Source organism: Periophthalmus magnuspinnatus, chromosome 23 (genome assembly GCF_009829125.3).
Source record: "Periophthalmus magnuspinnatus isolate fPerMag1 chromosome 23, fPerMag1.2.pri, whole genome shotgun sequence".
Lineage (NCBI taxonomy): Eukaryota > Metazoa > Chordata > Actinopteri > Gobiiformes > Gobiidae > Periophthalmus > Periophthalmus magnuspinnatus.
The window spans coordinates 5876474-5889791 of NC_047148.1; the positions used below are offsets into that span (position 1 = coordinate 5876474).

The 13318-nt window shown below is 36.5% G+C and overlaps 1 protein-coding gene across 1 annotated transcript in view; it reads right to left on the minus strand.

Moving 5' to 3' along the window:
* Positions 1 to 681: 681 nt before the first annotated feature.
* lrrc17 (leucine rich repeat containing 17) overlaps positions 682 to 13318 on the minus strand; it is a 39011-nt gene continuing 26374 nt past the window's right edge. Inside the window, exons 5-6 of the mRNA XM_033990340.2 lie at positions 8703 to 8858; positions 682 to 1857 (exon numbers count right to left, since the gene is read on the minus strand). Coding sequence (XP_033846231.1) covers positions 1439 to 1857; positions 8703 to 8858 — 575 coding nt within the window. The 3' untranslated portion in view covers positions 682 to 1438. The remainder of the gene's footprint in view (positions 1858 to 8702; positions 8859 to 13318) is intronic.

Sequence of the window (13318 nt, forward strand, 5' to 3'; positions counted from 1 at the left end):
CTGGGATTGTATTGCATTATTGTTTCTGTATCAGTGGCATAAAAGTAGTTTTAATATTATTGTTTATCGCAGTATATCTCTGTAGAAATATATATCGTGCTTCAAAATGTATTATCGTGACAGGCCTAAGTACTGTACCACTAATTGTGAGTAACTCCAGCACAGTTACTATTTCATTTGATGGTAGAAGACTAAATAGTAAAAGCCAAAGTTAAATCTGTCAACTGGACAAAAAACTGAACAAAATCAAAGGATTACGTATTTGATCATACTTCTAACTTCAAGAATGATGGAAAATTAGGACCTTTGTCATAGCAATTGACAATTTATAACAAAATATGAAATCTTTTAAGTGGAAAATGTCCTCAAAATGTGGCATATAAGAGGAAGCTGCATGAACTGTTCTCCTCTAATTAGAATTAAATAAATGCATAACAAACAGTGAAAAAACATGAAGCTGTTATATTTCATGTTTTTACACTATAATCCTCTGGCCCATATGACAAAATGCGTTACAAACTAGATTTTAATGTAGATCGTAAAGGCAGTAATGTAACACTGCCTATATAAAGTATGTAGAAAGAACTCAGTATTTTGGAGGTCGAGTAATACTAGCAGTGCAGTTCATCACTTCTGCACCAGAGGACAATATGGAGTGTGTCATGAATTAACAAAACAAACTTTCAGAAAAAATAGACGCCATTTTATTTCCCAGAAAATGAGCAAACAATATTATAACATACCAAAACAAGACCAAAAACTACTGTATCTTATCAGTAACAAACGCTATCTCAAAATTTCCTGAATTCAATTTTAATTTAGATGTAGCAAAAGCAGCACCTGTAGTTCACAAAGATTAAAAACAAAATGAAGAAGAAGGTTCAAATATCTGATACAGACTCGAATGGGAAAGGTCTACAAATAAACAAGACAAAAATGAAGTTACACTTTTACAGTATCTAAGGCGGTCCTCACAAGTCCTTTTTTTAATAGGTCATGATTAACATAATTAGTCTTTATTTAGTCCTGAATCAAGATGGTTCTAGGCATTAAAACAAATCTCATTTCCAATACTATTAATTAAAAAGCCGGGCCTGGTTAGTACTTGGATGGGAGTCGTGATTGTTACTGGTGGCTGAATTGGCAACTTTACTTCTGTCAGTCTGACCCAGGGCAGCTGTGACTACCACCATCAAGTGTGGAGTGAATAAATAATGCACTGTAAACTGTACATTTTGGGGGAATTAGATCAAATAACACAATAAAATACTTAAATAAGAGTTATGAAATCGGATTTGAAATGTTTTACACCTAAAATGTACACTTGCCATCTATTTCATTTTATAGTGGGGTCCCAAGCAGATCACATGTAAGGTCATATTATTGTCCACATTGATTGAGAGAATTTGAACATTGAAAGAGCCTAATTTTACTGCATCTAATTTAATCTAATGATCTCAATCCTGTTTGGTTTCTCTTTGATGGGTCGTGGTAGTCCACCCTCTGTCACCACCACCTCCTGCGCCTCATTCTCTCCCCCCTGCACCCCGGGACTCGTGTCAAAATCCGTCTGCTTTTCTTTGGGACACTCTCCATTGTAGGTCTTGACATAATCCTCCACTCTCCACCCTCTGAACTCGGGTGGATCGGAGCAGACCAGACCGGAGTAGGAGACCCCAGGGTGGTGCTTGAGCCAGTAGACCAGGTAGTGGATGTTGTAGTCGCAGATCCAGGGGTTGTAGCCCAGGGAGAGTGTCCGGAGGAAGTACAAGTCCTCCAGAACCCCGTACTGGAAATACTGCAGGCTGTTGTTGGACAGGTCCAGCTCGCGGAGGTACAGTAGACCGGCAAAAGCAGCTGTGAAGAGGAGAAGACAAAAGGGATAAATACTGAGCCAGGTTTTATGAACCATTGGACCATTGGAATTTTTATTTACACTGCCAGTCAAAAGCTTGAATGCACCTTTTCATTTAATAGTCTTCTTTATTTCCATGATGATTTACATTGTGGATTCACTGAAGGAATCATAAATGTAATTTTAGTCAGCACAAAAAATAACTCGAATCTTGTTTTTTTAAATAGCCCCCGCTTTGCTTTGATCACTGGTTTGCACTCTTGGCATTCCTTGACAAGGCACAGCTGTGAAGTGAAAACCATTTCTGGAGACTCATCATGAAGTTTATTGAGACCAGGCCAAGGGTTTGCAGTGCTGTCAACAAAGCAAAGGTTGGATACTATGAAGAATTTGAATATGAAGCATTTTTGGTACATAATGCCATATATTGTCATATATTTGGGTAGTAGTAGTAGTAGTAAACTAAGAAAAAAAAAAAAAACATTGAATGAGAGGGTGTGTCCAAACCTTTGGCTGGTAGTGTATTTATTTGAGTGAATTAGTAGGTTGGAATTTAGCGATTACTCATTCAAAACTCTCTTTATAGACAGCTTTGGACTCCAGGAAGAATAGGCTTGTGGGGATCACATACATATACAAGTATCAACAATATCTGAAGTGTAAACAAAAGCATCAAATGTCACATTTCTAAACAGAAGGATGATCCACTGCTCTTGTTTTATTGTGTCTAAGTTTAAGATACGGTATAAGGACAACAAAGGTTTTATTATTATTATTATTATTATTATTATTATTATTATTATTATTATTATTATTATTATTATTATTATTATTATTATTATTATTATTATTATTATTATTATTATTATTATTATTATTATTATTATTATTATAGAGCCCACATTGTGAAAGAATTTCTTATCTTAAACCTACAGTATATGGCACTAAAAATTACTTACAATTCCCATGACAAACAATAGCATGCTCCTAAGAATGAAGAGGTCTGTGTATATCTGCAGTACAGGATGGGTTATAATTTACATTTAAAGGACCAATATTACACAGTCTTTTGATCTTTGTTATACTATTGTTTCTTCATCAAAAACATACTTGGAGTTGTATTTCTTTTCATTCACACATGTTTAACACACAAACCCTGCATATTTAAACTGTGTTCTCTCAAACTGATGCCATGTGTCAATACAGGAAGTGCCTAAACTCCATACACCTTCACTAGAATCATTTGGATCGCTCCTAGAATTTCCCCTCTCTACTGAACAAAAGGTAAAAGGCAGCTGTTAACGTGAAAACTACCACTTCATGACATCACAAAGTGGAACAGAGCTATGTAAATGTGGACAGACTAAGAATGCAGTTGTGCAAAGGAAACAAAACACAACTCCAGGTATGTTTTTTGATGAGGTAACAACATTCTAACATGGCTCAAAGCTCACAAGAGTCAAGTGTGTGTAATATAGGACCTTTAATAATATTCTGTCATACATGAATATTTCACAGACTAAAAGCCCAATTAGTTACCCAGTTCATTAGCCCTTCTCTCAGGCTAAATGTACACTGTAAACTGTATAGTGAGTCTTCAAACAGGACCAACACACCATATACCTGCACCTGCTCTTCGTCAGGGGCCTTCACTTCGCTTAAATAAGACATAATAATGATACACAGCTGTTTTTGGAGCATCTTTAAGACCCTAAATGAGCAACAACCACATTTACCAGTCTTTACATTCACCTACACAGACACGTGTTTACCTAATGCCTAATCACTTGCAGAAGTTGTTAGCAGATTGAGTTGTATAGGGAGGACTCCATGCTGTCCACTGGCCTTGGGCTCGGCTTTGATGTCGCGGTGGATGAGAAAAAGGGAGGGAGGATTGGAAGAAGAAGGAGGAGCCAATGGACTACAGAGATGGACAAATGTTTGAAGAAATTACAGGAAGGACACGGAGCACTCTGGAGACGTGCTCCCCTCCTCCGCACTGTCCATTTGGAGTAATGGTACTGTAAAATGACTGCATCAGTGACAGGGAGTAGTCTTATTCTCAGGTTTTATCTTTGCAAATAAACGTCTAGCATCTACATTCAGCTACTGTTTTGATTTAAAAGCGCGCTGAGACTGATAACATCCAGAATATCCGGGTAATTTACAAACAGCTTGGTTAACTTTGATTTATATTGTTTTGTTTCAGTTGTAATGGGAGATCAGTAAACAATTTTTTTCATCTCTCCACATGAAAGAATTCCATGGCCATGAGCACAGGGGGAAAATAATCATTTCTGAAACTGGCAGTGTTCTCAATAATTTGACAAGCCAGACTCATTTTTGTGAATTGAGCACTAGCAACACTTTGCTAAACCTTAATGGTGCACTATGTACATTTTCTGGTGGAGGATCTGCCATCAATCTGTCTCTATGGAGATGTTACTGCTTTGCGTATGTTCCACAATTAAACTATTAAGCCATTATACTCATTAAACAGAAATTTTTATTGCTTGATACCTTAAAAAACATGCATTCACACTGTTAGTGGGCTCCCCTCTCTATAGATCTGACTTGTAACTTGGCCTGGCATCACAATGAAAATAAGTAAGTTTAATGCCATACTGCAGAATATCTCATGCAAGCAATAACATCTCAGTGGAGACAAGCAGGCGATGGACCCTACAGCAGAAATGTTACACTGTAGACCTTTAAAGTAGAAAATATGTCTATTTAATTAGAGCCCCAGACAAAAACAGGTTAGATTTCACGACCATTTTGCGAGACCACACTTTTATACAAACATTACGCAACAGAACACACACAACATAACTTTAAATTAAATACCCCAGAGATGCCAGTTTGAGAGTTTGTGTCATAACATTTCTCAAAAAGCCAAACCCTCGTCAGTCTATAGTGTAACAAATCCCAAAACCTGACGCAGATCAACAGCTTTTCCAGCCCTAGATTCACTCTGAAGGAAGAGTGCCACGAGCCTTCAGCAGAGGTGATAAATGATGGATCTGCCCCTAGGCCGGCTCCTCTGTGTGGATCTTGGCTTCTGTCTCCACAACAAATAAACAGAGAGAACATGGCCGTAACTATGACAACACTAAGAAGGCATCTGTTACACGTGCCGTTGTGGAGGGTAAACGAACTAAGGATAATGGCAAGAAAGATCATCAAGACCTCCATTAATCTTGTTACATTTTTGCATGGGTTTAAGCTTGTCTGGTGTCCACAAAAAACATTACTAAATCCCATAAAAAGGGTTGTCAAGAAAAAAAGATACCAGACTAATTGATACTAAAACTGGTATTAAAATTGGACACACATTTGAGCAAGCGCTGATCACATAAATACTATTGTTTTGTGTTTAAAATTACATTCTGTAGTATAAAAAACTTGAATGAATGAATGAATAGATGTTTTTTTCAGTATTGCCAACCTCTCCCACGGATTAATCTTGAAATGGAAAACAATCCTTAAACTTGTAAAATGCTGACTGAAACAACAGGCATACCATTCCAGCATACTTAATTAACGACTGGCTGGTAAAATCCTGACTGAAATCCTCTTATCACATCTTTGTATGAAAAGCAGTTGAAAATAAGTCCAAACACAGTAACACTATCTTTACAAATTTGATTAGTAAGTGTTGGCGCTACCGATCAGTGGTGGAATGTAACAAAATAAAAGTAGTAGTACTGTACTTAAGTATACATTTTAGGTAACTGTAAGTAGATTTTAAAGTGGATACTTTTTACTTTACTGCAGTTGAGAGAAGGTATCTGTACTTTCTACTTCACTATACTTTTGCATATTTTTTTTTTTATTGTTTGAGACCTGCTGAAAAGCCTGAGCGGTTTATTTTTAACATGTGTGTAGAAAAACATTATCAATTCAGTTGTTTCTGTTGAGCAAAATTCAGCTCTAATATGTATTAAAACATTAAACATTAAAATATTTGAAACTTCGTAAGAACTCAAAATGTACGCAAAATACTTTTTACTCATCCTCAAACAGGTACTTCAATACTTTTACTTAAATAGATTTTTTTCATCTGATACTTTTACTTCTACTTGAGTATTTCTTTGTTCTGGTATCTGTACTTTTTACTTAAGTAACAACATTGAGTACTTCTTCCACCACTGCTACTGACCTGTGCTGTCCCTTAGCAATATTATCATTTTGTCCATCATTTATAGGTGCATACACGATGAAAAGCCAGTTTTATAATGAATACAGTGGATACATGGGTGTGTGTTTGTCAGCAAATAACTATAATCCATCCAAAAACAGCTGGATAAGCCCTTGCAGTTCCTCAGGGTAAAAAGCAAGTGAGCAAGAATGAAAACAGAAGACACATCAAAATAAATAGGAAGAGTGATTAGAACTTTTCCCAACTAAAAACAAGTATGTTTGAATGTGGGAACCACCAAAGAACAAAACAAATACGCTCCGATCAAGATAAAGCTTCAAGGCAAGACTGTGTAGCTAATGTATTTATAGATTTCTTACGATTTGCCAGCTAATGTTTTTATTTGTATGAATGAAACCTCTATTGACCATGAATAAACGCTCAAACAGAAACAGCTTTGTGTTTTACTAAAGAGAAATGGCATCTTTCCAATAACACGACTCATTGAGAAACTGCAGGCGTTTTGATGATAACATTTCCTAATCACTTACAATAATAAGCAGTAGTTATAGATCAACAGGGATTAAAATGAGTGCCTCTTATTGTAACTGCTACTTAAAAGTATAAAATAGGAAAATGATAGAAAAGTACCATCAATTGGGTATCACTTTGTTACATGCAAGTGGCCCATTATGCTTTATGGTGCTAGAAACTAGAACCATCTGGCTAGCATTCAAACAACGTTACCGTCTATTACTAATATTTCAGATGTGTTGTCATTGCTTTCTCTCTTTTTCCTGGTTCTTCTCCTACATAAACAAGAGTCACTTTCAAATGTATGATGAAAAGGATGTGCCATGATTGAGTCCACATGTCAGTTAGCCTAACAAGCTGCAAGGAAGTACACGGAAGATTGTTTACATGTGTCGAACTATAATGAATACAACTACAAGGCTTGGTAAAGGATTTCCCTCTTGGCCAGGAAGACATTAGCCCAGAGATCATTAGGCTGCAAGAGCAATGAGTCGGCAGTTTTGTATAATGGGTTTGAACAGGAACATGGAGGAAAGTGCCAGTTTACTGAAGCGAGATTAGTATGCAGGGTAAGAAAGCAGCTTGGGTGAAATTGATCTTTTGAACATGAAATTCCCTGGTGTTTTGTGGATAAATGAATTCCTGACAGCTCTATAATGGATTACTTTGTTTAGGCTGGGTAATGTAAAGGCAGCATATTGGTTAAACTTCAAAGTCCAAAGTTTTATGCAACGAAAAAGGCCAATGAGCTGCAGAAAGTGAAAAAAATGACAAGTGAGCAACACATGGTTTAGAGGAGCTGATATTTGGAAAGAGGGAACTGGTTTAATTAAAGCATTATGGTAGAGCAGCAGCTATAGTCTAGTAGTGGTAGTCATAACAGTAGTAATAATCGTAGTAGTTCTACTAGTCATGGTAGGTTTTTGCTTAAATTTGTGGTCATGTAGTTAATTTTTAGGTTTAGGTTTTTATTGATTTAATGATTCACCATTTACAGACTACAGCCTATTTTGAAAATATGCCAAGACATTTTGATGAAGGTAGTTGGTAAGTGTAGTAGTAATTTGGAGTTTTATGAGCATACTTTTTAATAATAGGTGTTGTCTCCACCTCTTGTGATTAGACCTGTCAAGATAATTACAATATTGACTTATCATTCAAAACATGACAGATGGCACAAATCATTTTTGGGGGTCAATATTTATCGTGGGTACTTTTTCTTTGCACTACTGTGAAAAGTTTGGTTATTTTTCTGTACAATGATAAGATTTGAGCTGAAAGAGGCTGAATTATGAACTTCTATGACTCATTATAGATGCACACTAACTACTTAAATGTTGCATTCTGTTATTTATTCTTTTTTATTGTACATTTAGAATACTTTTTTGGAAATAATTCAGGTTTATGGTTTGGTTTCAAAATTATTGTTTATTGTCTATATTTACTTCAGCAATATATCACACTTCAACATTTGTTATTGTGACAGCCCTACTTCTGATGTTAATAAAATATTACAAACACAACACAAGTCCATAAAACCCAGCTTAGAGCTTGTCACAGTTTTTAATGGACATGGGCAGAAAAGTGTTGAAGCGTTGATTAGCTTTGTTAACATTAGCACTAATGTCAGCAAAAACGGGTGTTAAGACGGTAGCCTAAGGCAGCTGTCAATAAACCTAAGTCTGTCCCCAGCCATTTCGCAACAAACCACTTCTTTTCTCCAGAGCAAAAATGTAAACACAGCTAATTTATTAATGAAGGAAAAAAGTGTCACATTTGCAAATCAACACTGAATACATGTGATTGCTAACAAGTATTATAATCAAAAAATGAAATGTTGACTCTAAATAAATACATGATGTCACCAGTTTTCCTTTACACAGTTAATCCAAAGCAAATAATATATTGATTGATCTGATTAAAATAAATATATGCATTTAACATCAACAATGAAATAGTGGCATATTATACTTAAGGGTCAACAATTCACTTTTTTGAATGATGTAATTTTATTCTCATCATCCATATTTAGACACCAATGATAATACATTACTAAAAAGCATTCAAAGGATGGTAAAGTAGCAATTTTACCTGCAATATGGTAACAGTAATAATTTATAATTGTAATAAGTTCTAATAATAATAATAATAATATCAGTGTGTTATAATGACCTGTGTCGATCTTCTGCAGGCTGTTGCTGCTTAGATTGAGCAGCTTGAGGTCTTTGGACAGCAAGAACTGTTTGGGCCTGAGGGTTCTGATAGAGTTCCTGGACAGATCCATCTTTACTATGTCAGAGGGCAGGTCGGATGGGACGTTCTTCAAATCTGTGAAAATATACAAAACATAATTACCAATGTGCAGCTAAACTCTAGCCCTATGAAAACCAATGCAGTGCTGCACCAAAGTATAGGTTGCAACTGGACATGTAAGTCAGCTTCATGAGCTGCATTCCTAGCCTCAGGAATATACTGAATGTATCAACCATTCTTCATCCCCACTTATGGCATAATTCAGTCCTGTGCATTATAGCTCTTGCAGCACTCCAGCAACATAGGCACAACTTTATATATATATATATATATATATATATATATATATATATATATATATATATATATATATATATATATATATATATATATGTATATGGAGCACCTGGATGCTGATCATTGCAGACCAAATCGAACACACAAAAGCCTAGATTCAATACCGCCATTGTCAAATTTCCATAAACAAATATCACTTTTTCTATTTGGTAATGGTAAATGGTCACATTTTTATATGGCACTTTTCTACCTTCAAGGCACTCAAAGCACTTTGCATCAAGGAACCACTCACCCATTCACACACATATTCATACACCAGTGTACGCAGACACTGCGGCAAAGTGGGATAATAAGGAGACAAGGACATAATGACAGTATTCGTCTGTGGGAGCTGGAATCACACCATCAACCTGTGAGTCAGTGGATCTGATTGCCTGACCAGTGATCTTTACGTTAAGAGCAGGATTTGAACCACCAACATTCAGATCAGTGGACAAACACTCTACCAACTGAGCAACTGTTACATTTCCACATTTCCTGCTTTCAAATTTGAGGACAGACTTCCTTCTTCTACTGACAAAAACTGAACTGACTGAACAAGATTTTAACAAAACTTCACTGATACCAGACTCCAGCATATCTACATGTTGTTAATAGAGTTACAAACAGATGTGCCTGACAAACAGTATTTGAACAGTAAACGTAATGTCCCAGAGTTTCCAGGAGAACTGCAAATCCAATCAGCCCTGCATACATTTTCAAGATGTGGTGAGTGGGTTGAGAAACATTTAACGTTTTCAAGATGGAGACACATGTGAGAGCCTGTTTTACAACATTTCACTGGTGCATCTCCGGTGTTTCCCAGACATTGAGACGGAGTGACGAGTGCTCAAGGTTTTGTACACTGATTCTAAGCCGAGGTTCAGAAAGACAAACAAAAATTTTTTAAAATCGTGTCAGAAGTAATGACTAATTGCAGATGGAAAAGATTTAATTATGATTTATTTGGCCATCTGCACTCCCAAGAGACATCAGGATAGCAGTGCACTGTTAATTCATGGCCTAGTAGTAATTTAAAATACAGCTAAAATTTAATCTCTCTATAATAAGCGCCTATAACTGAGATTAGATCAATAGAGACATATAGCTGTAGGTGATACAGGCTATATTTCTTATATATTTTAAAGGACCCATATTATGCTATTTTCTGATCTATGTAAAAATGTTGCTTCCTCATTAAAAACATACCTGGAGTTGTGTTTTGTTGAATTCACACATGTTTAACACTCAAAACCTGCATATTTAGGCTGAGTTCTTCTCTCAAAGTGAAAACACTCTGTTCCACCTTGTGATGTCATGTGGTAATACAGGAACTGCTCCACTGTGATTTTAAACTACATCTTCACTAGAATCATTTGGATGATTTCAGCCGTGGTTTGCCGACCTCTACTAAACGAAAGGTAAAAGGTAGCTGTTAACTACCGCTTCATGCCATCACAAGGTGGAACAGTATTTTGAGCTTCAGAGATGTAAAGAGACTGATAATAAGGCATTACTCAAACATGTATGAATGAAACAAAACACAGCTCCAGGTATGTATTTGATGAGGTAATAGCATTATAACATGGCTAAAAGCTCACAAAAAGTCAATTTAGCATAATGTAAGAGGATAGCACAAAATCAGACAGTTTAAATTTAGAAGCAGTGTGGTTGTATTAAGAAGTTACGGCAGACCTATTGACAGCAGTAATTATTTTAAAAGTACTTTGGAGGATCAAAAGTAGTTCTACAAGGTCCTAGCACTTCAAGTAGCAGTATGTTTACTTGGGTAGAGATCATAAGCACTCTTCCATCCTTCTGCCTGAAGATTAGCATTACACATGGTGCCTTATGGGAGTCAGCTGGCTAGTTTGAAATCAGATCAACACTGTAATGCATTTTGAATGTGTTTTCCACTGTTACGCCTGTCAGTTTGTGATAAAATACAAAATCAATCTGCGTTTCAGGCCAAATCTGTTGTTCAAATCAAGTCAAAAAACTGGGAGAGAAAATCCCTCAACAAGTCATGATGCTTTAAATGAATCTGATCATATATGAGATGTTTTAGGAACTGACAGCCATACAATTACAATGTTTACAAGCGCTTTCCTACAGAAAAACATAATTTAAACACGAACTGGGTTGAACCGTGATGGTATATTTGGATAAGCCTGCATGAATCCTCATTTCCTTCACAGCTTTGTTTACATAACTTGTATATTTAGGCAAAATTTGCATATTGACATGTTTATTGGACACATGCAGCAGCTTTTTATGTGAGTACAGTAAAACACATTGTTCACCCTTTAACACGACAAAAACCCAAGAGCCTATGAGATAAATCTATGATGAAGCCAATTTACCCAGAGACTCAAATTCCCAGAATCCCCTGTGGCACATCTGACTTCTTTCTTTGCTTTTCTGTCCAAGAGAGACACAGCTGTTCTTGTTTCAGTGACATTAAATGTTGTATTGTCTATTGCCAAGGTTTAAAAATGATTAGATTTAAGCCCAATATAAATGAGTTAATCTTTGTTGAGTCTCTATGAGTCTTTCTTTATTTGGACAGTATTGTATGTAAAAACATGCATAGAGAAAAAGACATAAGCATAAATATAGCAAAATGTATAATACACAAAACATCTTTTGTTCTTTCGCAGTATTCCAATTTAGTACAGATATATTGAATAAGCAGATCTGCACTGTACTTATGAAACATTTTATTGCGCAATAATTAGGAAGTGTGCATTAGCATTTTAGTAGCTATAAGTTTTACAGTGATGGGCAAAATTTTGCTCTTGCCTCTGAAAGTTGTGAAAAGCACTTAAAACTTCATTGTGATGAATACTCCCAATGCATAAGGTAAGTAAGGAATAACTTTGAACCCCTAGACCAACTGTTTACAATGAAATAAACAACTGACCCACTGTGGGCGACAGTTGGATTGTCCACTGATCCGAAGGTTATGGTGCAATTCCAGCTACCACAGATGAATGCTGTCATTGTGTCCTTGGTCAAGACACTAAACCCACCTCACCCATCGTGTCTGTGTACATTGGCTAGGCAAGTTTATTTGTGTAGCACAATTTGTACACAAAGTAATTAAAAGTGCTTTACAGAATAAAAAAGGCATTAAAATCACAAAATATAAATAATTACAAATAATCATCATAAAATCAACATTAAAATCAACATTAAAAGAAGAGTGCAGAATAAAAACCTTTCAGTCATATACACAGTCATAAAAACGTTTTGAGTCTGGATTTAAACATTGTCAAGGTAGAGGCCTGTCTCACATCTTCAGGAAGACTGTTCCAATTTTTAGTTGCATAAAACTTAAACGCCGATTGCCCATGTTTAGTCCTGACTCTAGGGACCAGCAGTACTTTGGTGCTAAGCCATGGAGAGACTTGTACACAAGCAGAGTTGCTTAGAAGTATATTATCTGAGCAACAGGAAAGCAGTGCAGAGACCTGAGCACAGGACTGATGTGTTTGTACTTCCTGGTTCTAGTCAGGACTCGAATAGCAGCTAAATGCACTGCAGCTGTCTTAACACTCGTTTGGAGAGGCCAGTGAGAAGGCCGTTAAAGTAATCTAACCTACTGGAGACAAATTCATGGATAAGTCTTTCCAAGTCTGGTTTTGACAGTATACCACTGATTTTTGTGATGTTTTTTAGATGGTAAAAAGCTGCAGATGTGAGTGACTGCAGACACTTTCTCTTTGTTTCTATGGCTTCAGTCTTGTCTGACTTTAGCTGGAGAAAGTTGTTTTGCATCCACACACTAATCTGTTGGATGCAGTGGCAGCGAATCCACTGGTCCATATTCACCTGCTGCCAGTGAGACATAGATCTGAGTATCATCTGCATAGCTGTGGTAGGACACATTATACATTTATACATATTTCTGCATATTAACTGGCCTAACGGCAGCATGTAAAGATTGAACAACAGGGGTCCTGGGATTGACCCCTGGGGCACCCCATTTTATCTGAGACACAGATTTTCCAATTTCACCAAAGTACTCCCTGTCTTCTATATAGGACTCGAACCAGTTAAGTGCAGTGCCAGAGATGCCCACCCAGTCCTCTAGTCTCTGTAAAAGGATCCCACGTTCAGCAGTGTCAAAGGCAGAACTCAGATCTAACAGGATCAAGACTCCATCAGTGTTCAGGCGGACATCATTTGTCACCTTG